General features: G+C 47.0%; 1 protein-coding gene across 1 annotated transcript in view; it reads left to right on the top strand.

Moving 5' to 3' along the window:
- Nucleotides 1–19,496, top strand: part of CUL2 (cullin 2) — a 570,015-nt gene that overhangs the window by 155,509 nt on the left and 395,010 nt on the right. The window contains exon 9 of the mRNA XM_086941531.1: nucleotides 6,649–6,811. Coding sequence (XP_086797657.1) covers nucleotides 6,649–6,811 — 163 coding nt within the window. The remainder of the gene's footprint in view (nucleotides 1–6,648; nucleotides 6,812–19,496) is intronic.

Below are 19,496 nucleotides of genomic sequence, written 5' to 3' on the forward strand. Positions count from 1 at the left end.
ACTAAGACTTTGCCTATGCTTAAAGGGGTCCTGAAACATGCTGCAGACATTTTCAAAGAACCCACAAAAGCTAGGGTTATTAACCCTCGGATTGAGAAAAAATATAGGCCTGCTCCAGTGGACCTCACCTACATCAAAGGCCTGCTCCCCTTGGACTCCCGTGTAGTGGCCAATGCCCGCAAGAGGGCTAACTCACAAACTAGTGGTGACGCTCCACCTCCGGACAAGGAATCGAAGATTCTGGTGGCATCAGGAAAGCGAGTGGCAGCGCAGGCTGCTAATATTTGGAGGATTTCCAATACACAGGCCCTGTTGGCTAGATACGACAGGGCGCACTACGACACACTAGAACAGTTGTTGCAACACCTGCCTGATATATACAAGGAGGGAGCAGAGATGATGATACAGGAAGGGAAATTGATTTCTAATGCGTCCATCAAATGCGCACTGGACGCAGCAGACACGGCAGCTAGGGCCGTAAACACTAGTGTGATGCTAAGACGTCACGCATGGCTCCGCATCTCTGGTTTCAAGCCAGAGAGTCAAACAACTCTGCTCAACCAGCCAGTTAACCCAGACTTCCTTTTTGGTCCCGTGGTAGACACGACACTCGAAAAAATAAAAAAGGACACTGAGACAGCCAAATCAATGGGGGCTCTGCAATCTCAGCAATTTCGGGGCAGTTCCTTTCGTCGCTCCGGTAATAGGGGAGCCTCTAGAGGACAGGTTTTACAGCAGGCTCAGTACACCAAAGGGAGCACGCAATCCACCTACACAAAGAATACCAGGGGTGGATACCGTTGGAACAGAGCCAAAGGCAGAGGACGTGGCAATAACAACACCAGATCCTCCGCTCCCAACAAACAGTGACGCCTTGTCATTGCCCCCCGACCATCTAACACCTGTCAGGGGAAGACTCCAGCAGTTCCTGCCAGTCTGGGAAGGTATTACCACGGACAGGTGGGTGAGACAACTTATCCGATACGGCTATTGTCTGGAACTAACCTCCACCCCCCAAACATACCCCCAAGGCACCGTCCTATGTCCGCAGAGCACATGCACTTATTGCAGCAAGAAGTCCTCTCCATGCTGCAAAAAGGGGCAATAGAGCTCGTGACTGCGGAAGAACGAGGTACAGGGGTGTACTCTCTGTACTTCTTGATCCCAAAAAAGGACAGATCCCTGCGGCCCATTCTAGACCTCAGACCCCTCAACCAATACATCCTTTCAGAACACTTTCATATGTTAACCTTACAGCAGGTCCTGCCGTTGCTCAGTCAGGGCGACTTTCTAGCAACCCTGGACCTCAAGGATGCATATTTCCACATTCCCATTCACCCGAGTCACAAAAAATATCTCCGGTTCACCATCAACAATCAGCATTACCAATTCAAGGTTCTGCCTTTCGGGGTCACCACTGCCCCCAGAGTGTTCACCAAGTGCTTAGCGACCGTGGCTGCGCACCTTCGCAGACAACATGTTCACGTCTATCCCTACCTGGACGACTGGCTCGTTCAGGCCAAGTCAGCCCAGCAGTGTACCAGCCACATGTCGCGCACGATTCACCTCCTTCACAGTTTGGGGTTCTCACTCAACTACACAAAGTCACACCTGCAGCCAGCCCATGTGCACCAGTACCTGGGGGCAACATTGAACACTCTGACGGCAACAGCACAGCCGAACTCTGCCAGGGTCAACAGCATGCAGCTGCTCATTCGGAGGTTCAGGCCTCCACAATCACTCCCAGCGCAGGTGTTCATGCAACTGATCGGTATGATGGCATCCTGCATATTCATAGTCCCGCACGCGAGACTGCACATGCGTCCCCTTCAAGAATGCTTGGCACGTCAGTGGAACCACGCTCATGGGCATCTCAAAGACCTAGTGTTGGTGACTGGTTGTGCTTACAACTCTCTGCATTGGTGGAATCCACAAAACCTTTGCAGGGGACGACCGTTCCAAGAGCCTGTCCCACAGATAGTGCTAACCACGGACGCATCTCTCCAGGGTTGGGGAGCGCATGTCCTCCATTACACGGTGCAGGGACTAGGGACCACACAACAGCAGAAAATGCATATCAACCTGCTAGAGCTCATGGCAATCTTCATGGCACTGAAAGCGTTCAAGTTGCACCTGTGCAAAAAGGTCGTGTTGATCCGGACGGACAACATGACTGCCATGTATTACATCCAGAAGCAGGAAGGCACACACTCCCCGCAGCTATCTCACCTGGCCCAGAGCATGTGGAAGTGGGCCATTCAGAGGAACATCTTCCTCATGGCGGAGCATCTCCCAGGAGTAGACAACCAGATGGCAGACCTGCTCAGCAGACACAGTCATCAGATGCACGAGTGGGAAATCCACCCCTCGGTACTCCAGCCATACTTCCAGGAGTGGGGTCATCCAGAGATCGACCTCTTCGCAACAAAAGAGAAAGCAAAATGCCAATGCTTTGCCGCCAGGTTCCCACACCCGCAGTCTCAGGGCAATGCGATATGGATGAACTGGTCAGGCAGATTTGCGTACGCTTTTCCCCCAGTCCACTCATACCGCTGGTGGCGCGCAAACTGCGGCAGCACTCCATGACGCTCATCCTACTTTCTCAAACGTGGGCACGGCAGGCCTGGTACACCACCTTCCTGGAACTTACAGTGGTGCCTCACCAACGGCTGCGCCTCACTCCCAGCCTCCTCACTCAGAGCCATGGAGACATTCAGCACCCAGATCCTCAACAGTTGAGCCTAGCGATTTGGCTCCTGAGGTCATAGAGTTTGGCTACCTCAACTTGCCCCCTGAGTGTATGAACATCATCAAGGAGGCAAGGCGGCCTACAACCAGGGCGTGCTATGCAGCCAAATGGAAACTATTTGTCATTTACTGTTCCAACAATGACATTAACCCCTTCCATGCTGATGACGAACCCCAGCCGTCATGCACTACAGTGCTCGTGTGCTGATGACGGCTGGGGTAAGTCATGGCCCGCCCCTGTTCGTTTGTTTACCGCACAGCGGCGGAAACGGGCCAGCAGGGAAGGGGTTAATCCGCTAGATGCATCCACGCAAAACATCATATGTTACCTACTGCATCTGTACCAATGCAACCTAGCGTATAGTTCCATCAGGATACATTTGGCTGCTATAGTCGCTTATCTTCAGAACAGGCAGCACCTTTCACTTTTTCGAGTGCCTGCCATCAAAGCCTTTTTGGAGGGCCTTAAAAGGGTGATCCCTCCCAGACACCCTCCTTCGCCTGTCTGGAATCTAAATATCGTTCTCACCAGGCTCATGGGGCCCCCCTTTGAGCCTCTCCATTCTTGTGAGATACAGTTCCTGACTTGGAAAGTGGCCTTTCTAATAGCCATCACATCGCTGCGAAGAGTCAGCGAGCTTCAAGCCCTCACGATTCAAGAGCCCTACCTACAAATTCATGCTAATAGGGTGGTGCTGCGCACCAACCCCAAGTTCATGCCAAAGGTAATCTCGCCGTTCCACATTAATCAAAACCTAGAACTGCCAGTTTTCTTTCCAAACCCTGACTCAGTGGCAGACAGAGCACTGCACACCTTAGATGTCAAAAGGGCTCTCCTGTATTACATCGACAGGACAAAGGATTTTCGTAAGACTAAGTAACTGTTTGTTGCCTTCTCTCCGCAACACAAAGGCAACCCCATTTCCAAATCAGGTATAGCCAGATGGATTGTTAAGTGCATACAGATATGTTATCAAAAGGCTAAACGCACATTAACAGTTCCCCCAAGAGCGCATTCCACATGCAAGTTAGGGGCATCCATGGCTTTCCTAGGTAACATTCCTCTAGAGAATATATGTAGAGCAGCCACATGGACCACCATACATACATTTACCAAACACTACTGCGTAGATGTGCACTTCAAGCAGCAAGCTGCTGTAGGACAGGCTGTTCTCAGAACTCTCTTTCAGACTGCTGCAGCTGGCACGGGCAACCGCCGATAAGGAGGTAACTGCTATTTATTCTATGCACAGATATGAATTCAGCAGCCCACATGCCTCGAACGGAATATGCTACTTACCAGTATGCATCTGTTCTTGGCATGTAGGGCTGCTGACATTCATATCGCCCGCCCTCCTCCCCGGTGCCTGTCGCAGCTGTAGTACTCAACACAATTCTCAGGCATGGTCCTCTCTTACTGTATTACACTCCATCTCTGCCACAATGGCAAAAAACAATCTGAGGATGGAGAGGATGCCCATGCGCACTGTAGTCCAGGGGAGGAGCCACCTATCTCGTGATACTTAGAAGACTCTTCCAGGACAACAATGCGCAATCATCCGGACCAAACACTAGGCGGCGATCTATGCACAGATATGAATGTCAGCAGCCCTACATGCCAAGAACAGATGCATACTGGTAAGTAGCATATTCCTAATTTGCTTGGAGGATGCCCAAATAAATGTAAAAAGAAATCTGGGGACTTTGAAGTGATCATTTTCTATTGACATGTAATGAAAGTAGATTGTGTTTGTAGAGATTCCTTTAAAAACAAAATTTCATGAACAAAAATAACAATGGTTATATACCAGAGACGTAGATTAATTACTTCTGTCAGACAGGAAGCGTAAAATCAATTAAAACAATTATTGAAATAGAAAAAAGAGCACGGACCTACAAGCTTTAATGCTTCGTAAGATGGAAGGACCTACCTTTGAGAAGTATGACCCTTGCAAAGCCATTGACCTCAGGCTTACAACAGTTGGCATAAAGTATGTATTTGCCATAATAGCCCTCATCCATCCTAACTATTGAGAGCCATTGTCAGATTAACGATTTTTTGAGTAGCCTGCCATGCACAGTCATTTAGTAATGTAGTTCTGTACTTTTTGGGAAAGTAGGGATTATACCATTTTTTTGAATAAATTATATTGTGTTTTAATCACTATTGCTGAGCAATGCTTTTATCAGTTGTAATAAAACAAAATAACATTTGATTAATATAATAATATATAGATGGGGCGCGTGGATGTTTACAGGACTTGTAACATTCTGTAGTATTTTGTCCCTTGGGCTAGTATAATATTTAAAACAAAAGGCAGGTGGACTAACATGCTTTTCGTAGAGCTCTAGATGGTGGGCAGTCAACCGTTTTAGACACTGATGTGTACTCGGTAGATGAATCAGGTGCAGTATAGATTTGTTGCGCTATGTTCCACTTGGGTAAGTCAGAAGCCCCCTCGGAGAGTTTGCACCATCAGGCTCTGACTCCAAGACACTGAAGTTCAAGCATGACTGGCTGTACAGCAGTAATGCTACCATAAGCACGAAAGGTTAAATTGTTCCTGGCTCAGTCTTGGTTAGAGCCTGATTTGCTTTGGTTAGGTATAGGATCCCCAAACCCAGCAGCCGATTGTAGTGGGAGTTGAGCCTCCAGCTACATAGTGCCTCTTCTGCACCCAGTCAGATTATGGCACACATTTAGAAGATGGCGGGAATTTCTGTTCTTTCCAGGGCAGTAGCTGGTTTGTTGCTCCAGGGCAGAAAAAGTGGCTACAGATTCCGGGCCTGGTCAGTGACCATGTGCCCTGCCACATAGCAGTAGAGATGGAGTGACTTCATCTTGGCAGCTCTAGGCATAAAGACGGTATAGCCCCCAGGTAGCTGTCCAGCTGTGCTTCTGTAGTATGTGACCCTCACAGTACAATTCACTGCCTGGCAAGGAGACGCAATATGCTTCAGCGAGAAGAGCAGGTAGAGATTACTGTTTTTTCCATAATTTCGCAGCACCAAACTTTGTAGCCAAGTGGCTAGTGTGACTGCCTAATCGTCAGTAATTCAGAAGAGTGCCAGGAATTCCTACAGGTGAAGTCCTCAGTTCTGCACCAGAGTGCTCAGCAGTCAGCCTCAGAGGTATTGCATAAAATTACCAAGTGAATCTTGGAATTAGTATTACTAATGGCAATTGAAACTAGAACAAATCCACTTTCTGGGATTTTATTTTGCAGATCAAGTGAGTGGCAGTTCTGTTGTGTTGCTTGCGAGTAATTTGAAAATCTTCCTCAGCATCTTTAGTGTGTGGAAGCAAGATGCAGTGGCACCATTGACTTGAGCGGTCATGTCAAGTTTGCTGCTGATTATTCCAGGGTTCCAGGTGTGCGCTAGGTGTGGGTCTAAGTTCGGCCAGCCACTATTTGGAGTCCTGTGGTGAAGTGTACTCGCTGAAGATCACTACTTCTGTTCAGCTTGAGACAGTTGGCTTTCATCCAGTTAGCGACTTTGGTCATGAAGATGGTGAACTAGTTTCTTGTGTTTGGGTGGGGGAGGGGGGTCTTGTCCGAGAAGGAGAGCAAAAGCTGCTGTGGTTGTTGCCCTCTGGATAATTAACAATCTGTGATAAACTGTAAAAATATGCTGTTTCAGTTGTGTTGTCAGTATTTTAACTATGTTTGTTACACTGTGTTTGAATAACAGGAAGAAAGGCAACCCATTGCAGAAATACAGAAGAGATGGATGGGGGGGTTGCAAGACTGAAATAAATGATTAATAGAAAGAGGGAAGCCAGGCTGCTAAGAGGAACCTTCCCAATTTTACCCCAAATGAAGATTGTTAAAAGTGAACACTGGATTGTGGAAAACGCATTGAAAAAATGTATTCTGAAAAGCCTTTTTATGCATTTAGATTTTAGGTAGATTAACAGATGAAGAAATGCGGTGTCGAAAATATTTACACCCTAGTTCATATAGTAAAGTGATTCATGAATGCCAGCAGCGAATGGTGGCAGACCACTTACAGTTTCTGCATGCAGAATGTCATCATATCATCCGGCAAGAAATTAGAAGTGGTAAGTGTTCAGAATTATCTGCAATTTTGTATTTTCATCTTGTGGTGGCAAAAGCACATAGCACCTAACATTGTATTTGTAATTTGTTTCAGAAGCAGTCAAATAGTAATCCAATAGAATGCTCTAATAATTCCTTATTTTGTTTTGGAGTCAAATATCTGTTGTCGTCGTTCATATTATTTAAAAAAGCTAAAAGCTGGCAATAGTAGTAAGTCCAAATTGTGACCTGTTACTTGAAGTGTAGCTCCCCTTGCCAAAGAATGTTCTTCATATGCAAGGAAAATAACTTATTGTGACTTTGGAATTTAAAAAAACAACCTGAAAATAGATCTGGATTAAAAAATGGAATGTGATGGTTTTTCATGGGTGGTTGGGGTAGATGTCTTCAGAAATAGCAGTTGCATCTTGTTTCATCTGTTGCTTCTGTGTTCGTAATCCACGTGGTCCAACTCTGTGTATGCTTTAATTGTTTCTGCTGTAGTATGTGCACCACTTGTCTAGCAGAGTTTCTAAATTCGTCTGAGCTCCCACTGTGCCTTACGTTTCGCTGCTAGGGATGTGGATTTGAAAAGGGCAGTAATTGTATATTTCTTATGACACCAACATAAATGTATTACTATTCATTCCTCATGACGTATACTGTTTGCCACTCTTCTATTCACCCATTCAGTAAATGTTGATATCAAGAAGAAAAATTAATTGTTGTTAACTGAGAACAGAGGTGGGGAAAAGTTTGGAAATAGCAGGTATATTTAGTTTATTTATGCTAAAATCGGTAAGTAAAAATATTTCTGATGGATACCTCCAACCACATATTTTTCACCTTTAGAATATTCCCCAGATGCCAGACTTGATCGGTACATTTTTATAGCAGTGCTCCTGGTTGCTGCTAGGTGGCACCATGCAGCTCGCATTGACTTTGTTTCGCCCTGGAAGTGCAGAGTGGCGCTGCATGTAAGCACCATCCCTGTGTGGTTCCTTTCTTTTCGCACCTATGACACTGAAAATGTAAAAACAAAAAATCAGTTTGCCAACTTAACCCCATCACTATTCCCTGTTGCGTAACTGATTCCTTAGCTGATACCATTGCGTCCAACTTCCACGGGCCATCGGCAACACCTGCAAGGAGTCCATGCTGCATATTTTGGCACTCTTTAGGCTCCTGGTGGGCATTTGGACCCCTTGGATTCACAGAGGCCTACAGTCTAGTTAACTGCCGGTGGGTTCACCTTCTGTGCTAACTATGGCCCTTTCACCCACCTCTGGTTCTGTACAACTTGAGTTCTGACTTTCACACTGGCTCCAAGATCCGCATTGGTCCTCTCTCCATTGACACCTGTACTGATGTCACCAGGACCTGAGATCGAGCCCCTGCCGACTCTGGTGTACAAGCTGGAGCCAAATCCACCTCGACTGCGACAGAGGTCCCATCATATCCCCTCTCTAGCACTTCCAGTCCCCATATTCTCTTATTCAGGCAAAACTCTTCTTCCTCGAATCTTTTCTCAGACACATAATCATCTGTTTGGGTCAGATTCTGCTCAGCCAAACAGTGATTACGGAGATGACGGAGATGATGAAGATGATCTACCAACACACTTTCAAGAGACCTGTGGGCTATATACCTTCCCGGGCACAGCATTAGAGTCACCCCTTAGACCATATGTGAAAGAGAGCATATCATTTGCTAAGTTGATTAGTCGTGCAGGTGAGGTCCTGGACCTCCAGCTACCTTCTGTGGGAGTGAAAAGCACTGTAATGATGGATGTTTTGCTACCACCACCGACTTCATCTGAGCCCTTGCTTCCATTTATTGAAGTTTTGACTGACACACTTGTGGGTACCTGGGCAAAACTCTGTTCCGCCAGCTTAGTGTTTCGTTCAGTCAATGCCTGTTAGGATGTTATATGCACTCCCTTTGAGAGATGGCCAGCACAGACCATTCAGGATGGCCAAGATACAATCAAACGTCAACAAAGCTTGCCTGGACACAAATGCTTGGGACATCGATGGGCTCTAACGGGGTTGGTGTGTAGCAGTGACCCCAGCCATATCATGGATGTGGATCCAGCAGACATTGCGCAGGTCACCCGAGACAGTGCTGTGCTCCTGAGGCATCAGCTTCCAAGCTGCTTTAGATGTCCTTTGCAGCTAACAGCCACCATGCAGGCGGTAGGATCTGACATTTTACTTTCTCCCACATCGGAGCGGATTTCCGATGAGCACCATTTCATTTTGCTGCAAGAGGTGCAGGCTGTATGGGCCAAAGGAGCCATCAAGATTGTGCTGGTATTGAGCAGGGATGGTTTGCTACGCCCACTATTTCCTTAAGCCGAAGGACTGAGGTTTAGTCCTATTTTAGACCTTTGCCCTCGGGATGCCTTCCTCTGTAAGAACACATTTATAATGCTCAATTTGGCCAAAGCCCTTCCTGCTCTCGACCCAGGCGGCTGGATGGTTGTCTTGGACCTGCAGTATGCATATTTTCATGAGCCAGTCCTGCTGGTCCACTGACTCTACCTATGGTTGCATAGTTTATGCAGCGCTCCAAACCTGAAACGGTATTGCTTTAACTTATAGTGCGTGTTGCCTTGTGTCTGGGTAAAGCTATACCTCTCTGATGAGCGCTGCAATCTACTCTTCACATGGGTCCAACAATTCTTTGTGACCACTTCTCCCACTATGCTGCTTGCAGCCAACCCCAACTTGTTACCTTTGGCAAAGCACACAATTAGTAATTTAAATACTTTGTTTTCAATTTCTTCGCTGGATTCGTAGATCCTGAGGCCTAAGAAGGTCTTTCGTCCGAGAATTCTGCGATACTTTTTTTACCTTATAATCGCAGGGTATTTGGGGGCTGTAGTTGCTCCCTTATGCCCTGTCCCCCCAACTCTGGTCTCAGTACAACATGCTGGGTAGTGGCGGCCATAACAGAAATGGTTCTGTGAAGGCTATCCGATTAGAATGCAGCAGTTTGGTTAGTCTGGAGCCACATTGCAAGTCCGCAATACATGAAGAGAGAAAAATCCCCTTAGTCCAGGCTGTGGCTTTTAAAAATTTTTTTTACTGGATTTGCAAAAGTACAGAGTATCTGTGCATTAATTGTCCGGATAGCTCTAAAATGTAATCTCTGCATGCCTAACGCGAGTTCCATTACAAATGCTAATATCTCTTCAACTACTGAACAAATTCAAATCAAACCAACAAATCACAACCCTTGATTAAGTCTACCTTTGTGCCAAATTAGATTTAATTTCGTTCATCCTGGTTTTTGTGAACTAAAGGACAATGGCTCCTATGTGAATTAAAATGGGGTATGGCACTTTTGGTATCCCCCCCCCCACTCCCCTTTTTTTGGGCAGCTGCTTAACTGTTCTGTACGAAGGTTGCAGTGAAGAACTCAAAGTGGGTGTACATTGTTTTTTTTAATGTTTTGTGGAGTCTTTGAAAGTTAATGAGAAAACAGAAATTGTTTTACCTACTGAAACTCTCACCTAACCAGAAACACATTGGTGCTATTATCACCAGTGCTTTTTTATTATATCCAAAAGTTAATGTCCATTTTAGTTGGGCGCCCAATTGGAGCTAGTTTCAGCAAATGCGAACAAAAGCACCGAACCTATTAGTTTCATACAAACAGATACTGCTGGCATAGAGCCTTTAAAAAAACAGGTGCTGCCGCTCCAGTTAAAGTGCTGGTGCTCATTTTATTTTCATTCTGTCAGAATACCATCGGCCAAAATGCGTATCTGCTTCATGCAAGACTTGCTCACGTACGGTCACCATTTTCAGTTCCATGTGCAATATAAATAAAGTATCATGTTATTACAACAAACTTAGGTACAATATTTAATAGATTCAGTTGGCTCGAATTTTGTGTCAGTCATATATGCACACTTATTCTTCTGATGTATATTTCTAACCAGAGATTCCTCACCCTGTGAATATCTCCAGATGCCAGACTGGATCTGGAGATTCTTCTCAGCAATTCACTTGTGTGCCGGAATGTCACTTCGTGAGGTTCCACATCTGGTTCGTCCAAACCATGAAGTGATGTCATGGCCACATAAAACAGCCACCTCCACACTCAGAAGTCAGTTCCTTTCTTTATGCACCTTCTGGTGCAGATCCGGAACTTAATCACTCGGATTCTGTCATTTGACAGAATATTTTTTCGAAACTATTGACTTTCCCCTCCAAAAACAGCAGGTTTTAATCCCTGCCAGGATTGCTACAAACAGAGTTTGGTAACAGACCCCCACGAGGTCTGTCTGTGGTTCCTGGGCTAGTCACATGACTAAACATCTTGCTACAACTGTGCTTGGATGAATCGGAAGGCCACTCGGGACTAGGAGGCCAAGCTCTATTTCACTGAGCAGTTCAGGGAAGCTCAAAAGGCCCAGTCGAAGTCAAAGAAGCGGAAGCGTTGTCACCGTTAAGGCCACTTAAAAAAAATGTTGGTCAAGTCAAGTATAGCTTTATTCGGTTAAGTTAAAACCATCAAAGAGCATACAATCAATTCATAAATGCATAAATTATTGTTCATATTTCATAGTGTAGCACAATTGTAAAATACATCGGATACAACATAGTCCTGTCCAACACACTAAGTCCTAAGTTAATAACTACAATAATAATACTACAGTTCTTACAAAAATTCATAAATAAGTTCATTTTAAACATGACATGATCCCATCTATGCAATCATCAGCCTGTTCCTGCACCTAAGGGCGCCTGTTAAATAGCTGGCAACCGCAAAACACACCACGGGTGATGACAACATTTGTAAATATACTAATGCTGAAGTAACTTTTTCAAAGTTTTGACCTCTTAGGAGGGGGATGATAAATTTCCTGCGCAACGAATCATAAAAATCACAGAAAAATATCATGTGAAGAAGATTTTGGTCTGAGAAGTTGTCACAAAGACAGGGTCTTAACGAACCCCTTTAGGAAAGGCCAGCAGCCATGGAACCATATTGTGCTTACATCTGATTAATACAAACAGGTGATAAGGCCTATTTATATATGTTAGATATGGTTGCAACTGACTACTTATGCTCAGCGTGACAAAACTCCTCACTTTGGGTTTCGCTAGTTCCCTTTCCTCCCTACACAGCATAGATCTATTCAAAAACTTTTGCTGATTTGGCCATAGCTTTAGGGCTTGAAAATAAATCTGGGCATCCAAGGCTGGCCATTTGAGACTTGATATAACGAACCCAGGGTATATCTAGACCCCTGTCTAACATAATGCAGTCTTGTATAATCTGCTGGTTTAAGTTAGGTGGCGGTTGAGCCCAAATTCTTAGCCAGCACATTATGGGGGCAACCGCAATCTGGTCTGAGATATACCCAGCTCCAAGATCCTCATGGATATTAAAAACAGGAGTAGAGGCAGGAAGCGACAGTAGCTTACGAAAAAAAACATTTTCTACTGCCTGTATATCACCAGTCTCTAAATGACCCCATAAGTCACTCCCATAAGTCACCATCGAAGTCATACCATATCTCAAAGACTGGTTGCCGAAGGTGAGCTCACCTCAATCAATTGGCAACCATCTCCAGGTGACAGCCAGCATATTGATACTTTTAGATTTTTCCATCAAAGTGCCAAAGTCACACCCGACTATATCAGAAAGGCTACCTTTCATTGGTGCCTTCCTAGACACACTGCTGTTCCAAGCATTTCCTCCTCTACGACTCAAGGCCAGTCAGGCAATGGTCCAAATGTTTTAACCCTTAACCTGGATTTCAGTGAGAGTAGCTCTGAGAATTCTTGACCTCCTGCACCCTGTTAATGGACCACTCCAGGACACAGGCACAGGCTCTCCTGTGGGTTAACGGGCCTAAGGTGGCTCTAAGGCTAATGGAATCTCGGATCCTCAAGAATACCCCTGGGCCAATGATGATGAGGACGACCAGTCTAACTGGACCAAGGCTTTTCAAGTCTTAAAGATGATAGAGGACTGGATACCTTCCCGGAGTAAGAACTTTTATCCTTGACTGGGCTCCTCTCAAAGAAGTTGCCTCCTATCATTGGTATTAAAAGGACTGCAGAGATTTTAGACCTTCCAGCAAGCATCTACTGAGAAAGAAATCCAAGATCCTCACTGAGGTCCTACATACAATGACCAATGCCTCGGAATCCTTGCTACCATTCAGTGATCAAGGTCCACCTCACGTAGAGTCAGTGTGTATCCTGATGTTCATGGAATACACAATGTGTGTTAAAATACCCCTCACACACCAAAAGGGCCCTTGGTGTCATGCTTCATCATTGGGGTCTTCCCGCCCCGCTGCGGGACGGGGCAGTACTGCGACCAGCGACTACGCTGGAGCACCTTTTAATGTGGGTGCTATGTGAGTGAATAGGAGTGAGTGTCAGTAGGGTCAGGGGTGATATATAAGTGATGTTAAAAAATACCTGGCCTAGTGGTAGAAAAAACTATTTAATAGACACTGGGTGGTATTGTTAAAAAAAGTGATTCGGAGAGACAAAGCAAGTTAATGGGCTTACTCTCCTGTGCGGGTCAACATGTTTTGGGTGCTATGCAATGAAATTGTACTTTCAGGAGAGGAGGATGCGCCCACCTTGGTGCCGTTGAGCACCACCTCTTCACTCCCCCCATTGATATATTTTTTACCATTCAGTGATGCCCTAACAGAGCGTATACTTGCAGTTGAGGAGAAACCGACAACTTCCACTTCAGTCTTCTGATCCATAGCAAGGCGCTACAAGTCCTCTATAGAAGGTCTGGTTTTCCTAACCTCTTATTCCTCACCTGAAAGTCTCGTAGTACAAGCTTCTTGCACCTCCAAGTAGCAGTAGGTGATTTCCCCACAAAGCCATCGAACGGGGAATAAAAAAAGATAAAGTAGTTTGCCACAAAGGAGTTTTATTCCAGGAGCATAGCTGTTGAATCGCTTAACGCCATCCGGAACACAGCACAAGCAGTAATACCCAATCTGACAAATTATCTGCAGGGTCACTTTACAGAACTAGTGGGGAGCGGACAAGCTGTGGCCAACCTTGTTTTACAATCTGGCTTCTCCATTGGCTTTTCCTTTCGGGGATACCAACAATGCGCTCCGCCGCAGCAGCAACCATAACAACAGACGAACTTGCTGTACAGGGACTATAGTGGTTGAGGAAAAGGTAAGTCACATGCCCTTCCTCTCCGCCTCTTCCCCAGCCACCACAGCCCTAGTTCTCCCTTGTCTGAATAATCATAGCCCGTAGGACAGGTGTTGTCATTTTCACAAGTCTGGAGGGTAATTAGTTCAGACCTTTGGGTATTGCAGATGGTGGAATGGGTGTATGCCTACCCTTCCAACCAAACCTTCCAGCCATGCCTGCCCAGTCAAAGGCTATCCTGCCAGACAAAACTACATGACGTGCAGAAGGACATTCAGATCTTACTTCTAAAAGGAGTTGATTCCAGAGCAGGAACCGGGCCAGGGATACTACTACAAGTCCTTCCTGGTCCCCAAAAAGGACTGTGGTCTCAGTCTGATCCTAGACCTCAGGGTTCTGAACTGGTTTCTCAAGAAGGAAAAGTTCAAAGTGCGATCCCTAGCTCTGGGCCTGCTGGTATTGGAAGCAGAAGACTGGATGTTGTCTGTCGACCAGCAGGATGCCTTCTTTCAACTATCCTTGAGATGGACAGGAAGTACCTTCGCCTTATGGTCGGATCCAAACACTATTAGTGTGCAATTCTTCCATCTGGCTTCACTTGCCTCTCGATTCATCATGAAGGTGATGGTAGTGGTTGCAGCCCATCTCAAATGAAAAGGCTTCTCAGTATTCCCTTACCTGGATGACTTGTTCCTCAAAGCCAGCTCCCCAAAGATGGTGTCTTGCCATTTGCACACTACAGCCAAGTTGCTGTTCGATGTGGGCTTTTCGATCAACAAGGCCAAGTCTCACCTGGCACTCTCTCTGCAAAACCTTTTCAATAGGGATAGTTCTCGGCTCCACAGAGGATCTAACCTTCCTTCCTCAAGAGAGTTTACGACATTCAGGCTATGATTTTGATGTATCCCAATGAAGTGATCATTCTAGTCCTGATGGTGTTACATGTGTTCTGTTTGCTAACTTCCTCCATTTTGTTGGTCACACATGCATATGCTGACACATAAAGGCCTTCCAGTGGTGTTTCTTCAGGCAGTGGTTCCAACACGGCGGAGATTTTCAAGCCTGTATCCAAGTCTCCAGGGACACTGCACCGGATCTACATTGGTGGAGGTTGGACAGCAATCTCTCCTAAAGAAGGCTATTTCACCATCCTCCGGTGACAAGTTATCACAGATGCCCCCACTCTAGGGTGGGGAGCGCATATGGAAGAATTGGTGATCCGAGCCATCTGGTCCCCCAAAGAACAGAGCTTGGACATCAATCTATGTAACTTAACTCTTTCCGTGCTGATGACGGAACCGCTCCGTCATCAGCTGCGGTGGCGGTGTGCTGATGACGGAGCGGTTCCGTCATGGCCCGCCCGACGTGCCTGCGCGGCGCTGATTCCGCGCCTTCGCTGGGCGTTCCATTGAGTTGGCGGGGCTATTACGGAACCGCTCCGTCATGAGCACAGCTCAACCGCGGCTGGTGACGGAGCGGTTCCGTCACCAGCATGTGCGCACCACGCGGCCCCCCGCCCCCTTAGCGCTGCGGCGGAATAGCCGCCGCAGCGAAGGTGTTGAGGGCAATACATCTGGCACTCAAGGCCTGTCTCAGGGAGGTGTAGGGGCGCACTTTCTCTCCTGAAAGACTCTTTTGCTCGGACTGTGGTTCTGGCCTCAGGACCTTCAAATATGCCTAGTGGCTATTCACCTGGCCGGAGTACTCAATGTGAGGGTGGACAGTCTCAGCTGGCATCATCCTGCCTACTGTCATCAACTAGCCTACAATGAGTGGCGTCTTTCTATGGAGGTAGTTTAGAATATTTTCCAACTCTGGGGGATTCCTCAGATCAACTTCGGTGCCACTCATGAGATAGTCACAGCATTGGAAAGTAGAGGGCACAGAATTTCAGGCAGAGTGCTTTGGGGGAGGTTATTTGTGTGAAGTGAAGCTTTCAGCTTCATTATGAGTTTCCTCCTATACCCTTGATTGCTCGTGTACTGAGGAAGATTCACCTCGATCGGGGGGGCGCCAGGTGGCGCATGACCAAGATGGCCACACACCAGTGAGGCTCCAGCCCTGCAGAGCAGGGAAACATCCTTTAACCACATCCTGAATCGAAAATGTGAACACCCGACCTCACTGCGAGATACCTGAACCAATGCTGATGCAGAGGATCCCAACTTTGTGTGCCTAGCCTGGAGCGCAGCTGCGAATACGACCGCCAAAACTAGAAGCGGGCCGCCAGGACTCGGGCTGGAAACTGAGGCGCGGTTGACCTTGCTGGGAAAGACCGAGGCTGCAGGAGCATGGGGGTAGGAGATCCGGATGGCGAATTAACGCTATGAGTCTCCAGTGCTTTTATTTCTAGACAACTAACTGCGCGAGGTGGGGGCCTGCACCTGGGGGCGAAAAGACCCGAACGCAGTAGCAGACCGATTGGGGCCACATACGGAGTTTATAGAAAATACGTCGCGACTCAGTGACACTCTGCATCACCGAGCGGGCGGCTAACTGAACAACTTGCTCACAAGAGGTGACTGGGAACTTGCGATCAGGAGAGCCCGAAATTGCTCAATACTGTGCACACACCTGCCCATTAATCCTACCTGTGCTCTACAGACTTAACTTCTGCACCAGCATCTCTACAAAGCCACAGCTGCTGAGTGGAACTGCCGCCATTTTGATTCGCCATAGAGATATCATCCGAGGTAGGAATGCAGAATCCTTGCAGCTAAGCGCGGCTACTTACTGCCCGATAAGACTGCCACTCAGTTGCCTCACGCGCACACAGACTTTTAAAAGAGCCGCGCACTCCTGCCGCACATTGCCATAACTAGCCACGGACACTGACACCGGCGGCCATTTTGAGATGGTTGGACGGAGAACTTCATCAACGGCGCTCGGCCTTAGCGGGAGGTTATAATCCCCTTGATGTAGTGGAGGGCCTTGACGCTCATGCCTTGATACTCCTCTGCCCCCCCAAGTCAACTGACTGCATTCTAGTACTCCCCGGTGCGCCCTTGGTGCCTGATATCACCTTTTATTGTCGCAAGTGTCCGAGTGCATGCCCTCATCAGCACATATCAAGTGCCCGAGTGCATGCCCTCATCAGCACATATCATGGACATTGCGAGCATCCATTCTAAGTTACCCAGTGAGGAGGTTGGCCAGCATATATACTGATTGACGCTGTTGGAGTTGCTTCTGTGCACGGGGCTGCTGCTACTTATCGCCCAGGCCTCCACGTGGAAGTTACCGTCACCGACTTTCTCGGGATATTGGGCCGCACTCGTGCGCTGAAGGTACCTCAGGAGATCCTGCCCTACACCTTTGCTCGCTGGCCTACGACATGGGGCGCACCGACACCAAGCAAACTGAAATCCCATTTGAAACGCGTAAAACATCTAGATTGAACAAGTCAGAACATACAGACTCTGATGCCGCGGACAAGCCTAATGAGGACTGGAAAGCACTCCTGCTTGGCATGAAGCAAAGCCTTACATTCATAGATGCTAAAATGGACACGATGAACATGCGGATGGAAGCTGTGGTCAACAATCTGGATCAACCGAAGCTACGCCTTAAGTCAGCAGAGACCAGAGTGTCAGATCTTGAAGATGGAGCCACTACAAGCAAGGGTTAGATATCGCAGAGGATAAACTGCTCAAGATTATCGCTGATAAAAACAAAGACATGGAGGCTCGCTCCAGAAGAAATAATGACAGTATCCTTGGTCTAGCGGAATCAACCAACTTGGGACGTATGGAGCACTTTATCGAAAAGCTTGTTGTGGATCTATTTGGCAGAGAATCCTTCTCAGCGCACCTCATGGTGGAAAGGGGCATAGATCTCTGGTGGCCCGCCCAACCCCGGGGGCGCCACCACGACCGGTGATAGCCCGCTTTTTAAACTATCGTGACAGAGATGCAGTCCTACGTATGGCCCGTGAAAGGAAACAGGTTCACTACGAGAACACTACACTGGCGTTCTTTCCAGACTTTACGCAGTCAGTGCAGGATAGCAGACGAAAATTCTCTGCTGTCAAAAAAAAAGCTTCAATCGCTAGAAATCCCCTATGCCATGTTGTACCCGGCGAAATTGAAGATAGCACATCATGGGAAACAGTACTACTTCCAGAACCTGCAGCAGGCTGAAGACTACCTCAAACGACACCGCAGGGCAGCGCATATGGAGTCGGGGGCACGAGGGCGCTCCAGATCCCACTCTCCTTTCTCGGACCCAGGTTGAGGCACGTAAATCACAATGGACCTCCTGAGACTCTTATTGACACTCTGCTTTTGACGAACTGACCTAAGCTGGTGATGTATAATCAGTCTTACTGTTTTGTAAAATGTCCTGCTCAGTATCTTACCTCTGTCCCGCCGTAGCTGCCCGCCTCACAGCGGAACAATAGGCGGGTGCGAGTATGGAGGAGAGTGGGCGGGTTGTGTACCCCTGGTGATTTCTCTGTGAGGACTCCCCCCCCCCCCAATTCACTTTAAGGGGGATAATAATAGTTGAATAATTAAGGTTTTTTTGCGTGGGGAAGCCGGTGTGGGAGGAGGGGGGTTGGATTTTGATTGCAGTGTTACAATTTATCCAACTACCTATGGTTAATGATGTATGGTTGAGTACAGATTATCAAAGTAACAGTAATAGCTGACAACACACGCAATATAAATAGTCTTAAAGTAGCATCCTGGAATGTGCGGGGTCTGAATAACCTGAGGAAGAAAAAGCAAATACTTGGATACTTAGATAGGCACCACATCACAATTGCTATGCTGCAGGAAACACACCTGAGCCCTGGAACTGTCCCTCTATTTTCCTCGAGGTGGGCCTCATACCGCTGCTTAGCATCTTACTCTAGTTATTGCCCGGGAGTCGCTATCTTAATTAAAATGGGGGTGGCGTTTGTGCCTAGTGGGGCAAAGACCAAATCAGGCGGAAGGTTCTGCCTGCTCTGGGGGAGACTTCATTCCTATATTACGTTTGACAATTATTATGGCCCCAACACCGATGAACATCAGGCTCTTCTCCGGTTATGGAGTCAAATTCAGGAGATAGGCACTACCTATGTCATATCGGGTGGAGACTTCAGTACAACGATACAACCCCGAACGGATAGGTCCCGAGATTCCCCAACACGCTATTCGACCACACAAAGAGCACTGCAAGATATTATAGCTGATAATTACTTACTTGACTCTTGTAGGCACAAACACCCTACGTTACGGGAGGGCACACACTACTCTGCAGTCCACTCATCTTGGGCTAGGCTAGACTATATGTTCATAAATGTAAGAATGGTGCACTGGCTGGGACATATAACCTATCTAGCCCGCACATATTCAGACCATTCCCCTGTTAATGCGGAAATACAGGCCCCATTAAAACACTCCCCATACAGTAGCTGGCGCCTAAATCCTTTACACTTGCAGGACACAGTATTTAAGGCAGAAATAGAAGAAGATATTCAGGATTTTTTCGAGCGCAACGTGAAATCTGTTCCCAGCATCACAACAGTATGGGAGGCGTTCAAAGTCACGGCCCAAGGCTGCTG

The sequence above is a fragment of the Lissotriton vulgaris genome, chromosome 10, assembly GCF_964263255.1.
Source record: "Lissotriton vulgaris chromosome 10, aLisVul1.2, whole genome shotgun sequence".
NCBI classification, from domain to species: domain Eukaryota; kingdom Metazoa; phylum Chordata; class Amphibia; order Caudata; family Salamandridae; genus Lissotriton; species Lissotriton vulgaris.